The sequence below is a fragment of the Oryzias latipes genome, chromosome 5 (genome assembly GCF_002234675.1).
Source record: "Oryzias latipes chromosome 5, ASM223467v1".
Classification (NCBI taxonomy): domain Eukaryota; kingdom Metazoa; phylum Chordata; class Actinopteri; order Beloniformes; family Adrianichthyidae; genus Oryzias; species Oryzias latipes.
The window spans coordinates 32,977,475-32,985,508 of record NC_019863.2 but is presented as its reverse complement, the minus strand read 5'-3'; the positions used below and the strand labels follow the sequence as shown (position 1 = coordinate 32,985,508).

The 8,034-nt window shown below is 48.2% G+C and overlaps 1 protein-coding gene across 1 annotated transcript; it reads left to right on the top strand.

Annotated features, from left to right (window-relative positions):
• The first annotated feature begins 3,494 nt into the window (after positions 1 to 3,494).
• On the top strand, positions 3,495 to 5,448 carry LOC101174731 (olfactory receptor 51D1-like). Its single transcript, XM_011472816.3, has 2 exons — positions 3,495 to 3,874; positions 4,657 to 5,448. Exons 1-2 carry the CDS (start codon positions 3,620 to 3,622, stop codon positions 5,446 to 5,448), a joined length of 1,047 nt encoding a protein of 348 aa, XP_011471118.3. The 5' UTR covers positions 3,495 to 3,619.
• The last annotated feature ends 2,586 nt before the right edge of the window (positions 5,449 to 8,034 follow it).

The following is an 8,034-nucleotide window of genomic DNA, read 5'->3' as shown; positions in this document are numbered from 1 at the left end:
ATGCGGCTGCAGCTTCCTGCAGGAGGAAACCAGCAGAACCCAAACGTCCCCCATCACCGAGGGGAACCGGGTTCTATGGATCCAAAAGGCGGCATTTGATGGGTTCAAAGTTTACAGGCGACTCTAGACAAGGAGCTCTGCTGCATGAAGGGCCACAGGTTCCTATCTGCAGGGGAGCCTCGGTTCTCAGTTAACAATAAAGTTATTTTGTCTAAAAAAAGGCGGGAAACCGTTTGTCAGACACTTCAGTGAAACACAAACTCAGCGAAGCTTCTGTTGCTGCATCCAAAGGTTCTGTCAGACTCCAGCTGATTGGTTCACTCAGTTTCCCAAGCTGGGATCAATAAAGTACCTTTATCTTATACATCCTATATTATCATATAGGATGAGCCGCCTGAACACGCCCACATTCACCACACTGAGAAAGAGCTTCAGAAACCTGAAGGTTCAGAAGATCATTTTAGACCGTGGACACGCATGTGCTGGACCAGTCTGCTGGTTCTGGACACGCCTGGTTCTGGACACGCGTGTGCTGGACCAGTCTGCTGGTCCTGGACACGCGTGTGCGGGACCAGTCTGCTGGTTCTGGACGCACCTGGTTCTGGACACGCCTGGTTCTGGACACGCGTGTGCTGGACCAGTCTGCTGGTTCTGGACACGCCTGGTTCTGGACACGCCTGGTTCTGGACACGCGTGTGCTGGACCAGTCAGCTGGTTCTGGACACGCGTGTGCTGGACCAGTCTGCTGGTTCTGGACACGCGTGTGCTGGACCAGTCTGCTGGTTCTGGACACGCGTGTGCGGGACCAGTCTGCTGGTTCTGGACACGGGTGGTTCTGGACACGCCTGGTTCTGGACACGCCTGGTTCTGGACACGCGTGTGCTGGACCAGTCTGCTGGTTCTGGACACGCGTGTGCGGGACCAGTCTGCTGGTTCTGGACACGCCTGGTTCTGGACACGCCTGGTTCTGGACACGCGTGTGCTGGACCAGTCTGCTGGTTCTGGACACGCCTGGTTCTGGACACGCGTGTGCTGGACCAGTCTGCTGGTTCTGGACACGCGTGTGCTGGACCAGTCTGCTGGTTCTGGACACGGGTGGTTCTGGACACGCCTGGTTCTGGACACGCGTGTGCTGGACCAGTCTGCTGGTTCATCCTAAAGGGATTTCATTCTGTGCTGCATTTGGTTTTGAAATCCTGAAAATGTTTTGTTTTTCTGGCACATCAGACTTTTTTTACTTCGGTTTATTTAAGGTCAAACTTTACGGCTCGGAGGCGGAGCCATTGACATTCCTACATCCAAACCCAACAGGTGTGTTCAGGTAAGACTCCTCACAGACCAGGCGGGACTCACCGGAGCCAGCTTCCAGCAGTAGCAGCTGGACAAAGTAATCAATCAATAAACCTAGAAGTAACCCCCCCCCCCCACACACACACACACACACACAGCGTTTTAAATTGGAAAATAATTTTATGTACATCAAACAAATCTTTAAAGTATAAAGTCAAATCTGACTTGTTACCAATGACTCTATAAGAGAACTGGACTGAGTGACTCCGCCCCCCCAGCGTTCCAAACAGGAAGTGGCTCCAAGAAGCCCACATCTTCTACAGAGAAACATTCAGCTGTTCCTCAGTCAGACGGTCAGAAGAACCGTTCTGGATCTGACACCTTTTTTAACATCTTGATGATCTTCATTTGTGATGTTTTTCTGTAAGTTATAAACTGACCAATCAGATGCCTCAATCAAAGTAGGTGGAGCCTCCTGGCCTCTATGTCAAACATTCAAAATGTTAGCTTTCAAAGCCTTAGGGGTGTGGCCTTCCAACAAGCTCAATTCTGATTGGTGAGAGTGGTTACCATAGAAACGATGACTCAGACCAATCACTGCTTACTGACGGCATCTGGCTCCAACATGGCGGCATCCGTGTTGTGAAAAAATGGCGACTGAATTGACTTCATGTGGTTGGATGATGTCACACTGACTCAGTCCAGGTCTTTGATACAGTCCATTGTTTTTACGAAGGAAAAAAACTGTTGCAAACGCAAATGGTAATTTTAAAATAAAGTATGTGTACGTGTAAATATTTAGTAAACATCCCCCAACCTAAATCTATCAGAGGGCGTAAGGTCAAAGCGGCAAAATCCTTTCTCACGGAATCAAACTCCAGAACTTTAGCAAAGCAAAGATTAAGGTGACGTGACCTGAACGCCAAACGCCCTAAAGGCCGACTTGAACGTAACAGGCAGGAAAAAAACACCACGAGTTCATGTTGAGAGTCAAAACGACGCCGGCGCCACGCTCAGGTCGTCCCTCGACGAATCCTGCTGATGTCTTTAAAAGCTGCAGCTCCGCTCCTGCGTGGAGTCAGGTGAGTCTCAGAGCTCCACCCCAATCTGATCACTTCATTTAGAATCCGTCTAATGATTCTGCTGTTCTTCTAGTGCACTGCTAGCAGTTTAGTTTGGACTGAAATGTGATTTGATCCATGAAAATCATCTCTACTATAGAACATTCCACATTCTGTTCTGTTGATCTGTGTTTCTCAGGCGACTGAGGAGAAGATGAACTCAGCTACAGGTTTCAGAGGCAACATGACACTTCCTCCGCAGGTCAGGAGAGGTCACAGAGCGCCTTTCCAGACCTTTCTGTTAACATGTGATGCTGTGTAATGCAAGGAAAGCTCCACGCTTCAAGCCTTTGTTTTCTAGCTGAGCCAACAAGCAGCAGGTCAGACTGAGAGGTCAGACAAGTCTTTGCTGAGACAGGAAGAGTTTTGTGTGTCTGAGAAATCCAGTTTTCCGGGTTTCCTGTGAGGTTTCAGGTGAGGCTGCTGTGAGCAGGACGAGCAGGTCCGTCCGCCGCCGGAGCCTCCGGATCTGCAAAGCTCGGACTCAAACCGAAGAAGTGCTGCAGTGTGCAGGAAAACAGATGAAAACAGAGATGCTGTTCTTTCTGTGGACATTTGTTCAAAATCCAGAAAGTCTTTGTGTAAAACAGAAACGTCCACGCCTTCCTGTAGGAGTTCCCGCTTTAATTATGGAACAGCTGGGTTGGACAAGACGGTATTTATGATGGAATTATGAAACCAAAATGAATGTACATGTTTATGTGAATCGAAGGAGAAGCTTGGGTTCCTAGATTCCTCTGTAAACATTTTACAGATTGGATGTCAGACGATTTAACTCAGAAAGAAAAGATGATAACATCTGTGGATCCTCTTTATAGAGAGAGGAGAGCAGAAACGTGGAAATAAGTGGAAACGCCGACGCTTCCTCACATTTCAGAGGTTCTGTTCTGTTCTTCAAGTGAACTGATGGAAACGGCAGGCGGTGCTTTGGATGGATGGAGGTTGGATGAAGCATAAAGGATGCGGTTTGGATGGATGGAGTTGGATGAAGCATAAAGGACGTGTTTGGATGGATGGAGGTTGGATGAAGCATAAAGGACGTGTTTGGATGGATGGAGGTTGGATGAAGCATAAAGGATGCGGTTTGGATGGATGGAGGTTGGATGAAGCATAAAGGACGCGGTTTGGATGGATGGAGGTTGGATGAAGCATAAAGGATGCGGTTTGGATGGATGGAGGTTGGATGAAGCATAAAGGACGCGGTTTGGATGGATGGAGGTTGGATGAAGCATAAAGGACGTGTTTGGATGGATGGAGGTTGGATGAAGCATAAAGGACGTGTTTGGATGGATGGAGGTTGGATGAAGCACGGTGACGCGGCGTCTCCTCCCTGTCCTCTGCAGCTCCTGCTTTTCAGAGACACTTTTGCTTCGGCGTTCGTGAAGAACCTGCTGGTGGTTCTGGTCTGGCTCTTCCTCACCTACATCAACCTGACTCTGGTGGCGACATTCTTCAGACATCAGGTAAAAACGCCACAGTTGTCAGCATTAACGCAGATCTGTGAGGTCGTGGGATGCAGTCGGAATAAAAACTTAGAGGTTTTTCCTAACCCTTGTGCTATCCTATGGGGTCCAGATGACCCCCCCCCCTTCCATTGAGGTGTTCCCCCTACCACAGGGGTGGGCAATTCCAGGCCTCGAGGGCCGGTGTGTCTGCATGATTTCCAGATAGTCTTGCCCTACTCATGGCTGATTACCTGGTTCAGGTGTGTCCAGCCAATCAGAACATGCCAGAGCAGGGTATGCTGGAAAACATGCAGGACTGCGGCCCTCAGTGCCCACCTCTGCCCTACCATGACAAAGGTGGATAAAGGTGGAAAGATTTCATGTAATCCATGGACACCAGTGAAGATCACAAACCATTGAAGAAAGAAGGTTCAGAGCACTGTCTAGTGGGTCTAGATGACCCACCTCCCAATGTTAAAGTGCCTAGGATAGAACAAGGGCTACAGACAGTGTGTGGATCACAGCCGGTTCGTTGGTTTTGTCCTTCAGCCAGTAAAAAGTTTCATTTTTGGCAGAATTTGGGCTAAAACTACAAGAAGAAACCAAAGATAAACAGAAAAACTGGATATTTTGGTCTTTTTATCCAGGAAAATCTCTGATATTGATGTGGACGACTCTGAAACTGTAAACATTGACGCCATGGTTACGGGTTCTGCTCTCGCTGCCTCAGGAGGGATGATTGAGCACGGACTACAGGGACTCCTTCAATTTAATGGTTCCGTCTTTTTCCGTGTCCTCAGACGTTCTACGAAGACCCTCGGTACATCCTCTTCACCCACATGGTGATCAATGACGGCATCCAGCTCACCGTCACCGTCTCCCTCTTCATTCTCAGCTACGCCGTCTATAAGATCAACGTGTCCCTCTGCTGTGTCTTCATCCTGGTGGCGGTCTTCACCACCAGGAACACGCCCATAAACCTGGCCAGCATGGCCATCGAGCGCTACGTGGCCGTCTGTGAGCCTCTGCGCTACGCAGAAGTCTGCACGGTGAGGAGGACGTACCTGGCCATCGGGCTGATGTGGTTCCTGTGTGCGGCTCCGGACGTCACCGACCTGTTTGTGACTCTGGCCACCGAACCGCTCAGCTTCTTTCACGACTCGGTGTTCTGCTTACGGCCAAACGTCTTCAAAGACCCCATCCTGGCCTCCAAGCGGCAAGCTTTCGACATCATCTACTTCTGCTGCGTGTTCCTGACGCTGCTCTTCACCTACCTGAAGGTCCTGTGCGCTGCCAGAGCCGTGTCCGCCCACAGGGCGTCGGCTCAGAAGGCCACCAACACCATCCTCCTCCACGGAGCTCAGCTGGCCATGTGCCTGCTGTCCTACGTCTCCCCGAGTGTGGAGGTGCTTCTGCACGCCATCTTCCCGGGTCGCGTTCTAGAAATCCGATATGCAAACTACCTGATAGTCTACATCCTGCCTCGGTTCCTGAGCCCCATCATTTATGGAGTGAGGGACGTGAAGTTCAGGAGATCCCTGCGGATGTACCTCGTCTGCTACAGGTGCGGGGGGGCTGACAACAACTCATGAATGCAGCTCGGTTCCAGGTTCTCCGTGTTTCAGACGTGACTCCCTGCAGAACAAACGGCGGGGATCCCCTCGGTCTCCATCCACTGCTTGGTCTGAACAGCTGTTCTGATTCCCTGCAGATCCGTCCTTCCTTCCTGTTTCCTGATCCAATCCCGGCCTTAGAGTTCAAGGAGACCCGCCGTGACACTGGCCTGTTCAGACTCAAGGTCCCCTTCATTTAACCACATCAGCTCCCCTCCAGCTGTCCATGCTCTTTGTTCTTTTAGGTTCTTCCCAGCCAGCGAGGCCAAGTGGGCCCCAGATGGGTTTGTGTGCAGTTTCCATGGTGGCCCCACTTGTGTTTTCCCACATTTACTTAAGTGGGCACTCAGTGGGCTGCCTCACTACGCTGGCCAGCCGCCCGGTGGACAATTGAGCTGTCCACCAGGCGGCCTAGCATCCTATGCAAGCCGGCAGCACACAGGTGGAGCCACCATGGAAACTGCACACAAACCCATCTGGGGCCCACATATTCTTCCCACATTGGAACCATCTGGTTTGCTTTTACTGTTGGAACGGTTTTGGGATTGAACTAGAAATCTGTAGTTTGGGCGTTTGGCTGGTAGATTCTCTTCTTTCTCGTCTTTTGTGCTGCAGTGTTTGGGTTTGTAATTAAACAAAAAGACAAAACATTTTTTTAAAATACGTCAATCACTGATGAAGATGACAAATGGATATGTCGCCTCCGCCTACACCAGGGGTTTCAAACATACGGCCCGCGGGCCATATGGTTCAAACCGGCCCAGTCATGAAGAGTAAAAATTTTAAGAATGTTTAAAAAACAAGCACGTTTCTAGTCCATTCCTGTGGCGAGTTATGATTTTTTAAAGAAATAACCGAAATGCGCAATTCCGCCACTAGGGGGAGCAAAGGCGAAGCAACACAGGTGAAAATGCATATCTTTGCACCTGCCAAAAGTGAAACCTAACGGCTCTGTGTCTGAATAAAATGTAGTTTGGTTCCCTGCAAGCCCCACTGCTGTTACATTGTCATAAGAATGATCAGTAGTGACACACTTATGACCAAGATGTTGTCAAAAATAAAAAAAGGGGTTGAAGTGAAGTGCTGAGCTTTCAAGGAAAAATGGACAAAGTTTTATTAGTTTACGGAGTTGAATGCAAAACCTGCATTCTTGTTAAGTCCTCAACAGGTGGCAGTGCTCAAAGAATATAACATTCTGCACCACTATGAGATAATGAGGAGAGTTTCACCATTTGCAGTTAAGAAAAGAGAGGATTTACCAACTAAAAGCTGGACTGAAAAAACAACCGTCTGCATTTACTGCAGCGTGACGTCAGTGATGGAGCAGTGACAGACACCTGATTGCAGACAAGTTGGAGCAAACATCCAAACCATTTTCAGATGGTGAAACCATAGAAAAATACTGAAGGCTGCAGAAGTCTTTTTCCCAAAAATCAGTCTGTCAAGGATTATCATTACAGAAACAACATCTCTGGGGAGACTTGGGCGCCAAATGAAGGAATCCAGTCATTTATTGTATTTTCTGACACTATTAATGAAAGCACAGATAAAGATATTGCACAACTGTGCATATTTCTTAGAGGTGCAGAAGAGTTTCTTGAGTGGATGGACACAACAACAGCTGATGACATAGTCAGCTCTCTAGTTACTGTGCTGGACTATGTTGGAGTGAACTGGTGAACAGTGATGTCAGTCTGGTCACTGATGGCGCCCATCAAAGGTCAGGAAGAAGGCAGGTGTTGCCACAAAATTGTGGCAGAAACCAGGAAAAGATTCTTGGACATTTCATTGTGTTTGGCACACTTGATTGACAGTAAATGTGTTTCTGTACAGGATCTGAATCCTGATATTGATGGCTGGCTGAAGTTTGAGGAGAGAAAGGAGGCTAACTCCAAATTCTTGTTATGTTCACAAATGTTTGCAAGTTTAATTTAGTTTAATTATTCATTGATTTGCACATTTACATTTTAGGCAGGTGTTTCATTTTTTCCATAGCCCCTCTTGAGTTTATTATAAGGATTGATTCAGTGTCAGATGTAAAATATTCAGTCTGAATAAAATTATATAAACCAATTTTTTAAGTGAAATGCATTTTATTTTACATCCATTGGCCTCTGTGAATAAATGTGTAATAATAAGTGATTAGGCTACCATGCTGGTTAAGGCATTTTTTCCAACTGAGTAAAAATAAATAAATAAATGTTTTTTGCTTTTATGTTACTTATCCGACCCACTTGGGATCAGACGCCATGAATGTGGCCCCGAACCAAAATGAGTTTGACACCCCTGGTCTACACTCAGAGTCCCATTCACACAGACGGCAGTGCTGCCAAGCACTGACGACAACCTGCAACCGCCAGTGCAATGTGGGGTTCAGTGTCTTGCTCAAGGACACTTCAGCACATGGGCAGACAAGGCAGGAACCAAACTTGGGATATTTCAATGGGAGGATGTAGTTATTTCACTAAACCACAGAGAGCCAGAGCGGCTTGCGGCTCCGGAGCCGCCGGTTGCCCTGCCGTGGAGCTAAAGCTGCGGTGCTAAAGGGTTCAAAAGCATAAACCT

What these genes read in the sequence shown, in the direction of transcription:
- LOC101174731 (XM_011472816.3), top strand. Translation starts at nt 3,620, where the DNA reads ATGGATGGAGGTTGGATGAAGCATAAAGGACGTGTTTGGATGGATGGA. An exon ending in CGACATTCTTCAGACATCAG is followed by an intron (nt 3,875 to 4,656) that starts GTAAAAACGCCA and finishes CCGTGTCCTCAG; the next exon opens with ACGTTCTACGAAGACCCTCG.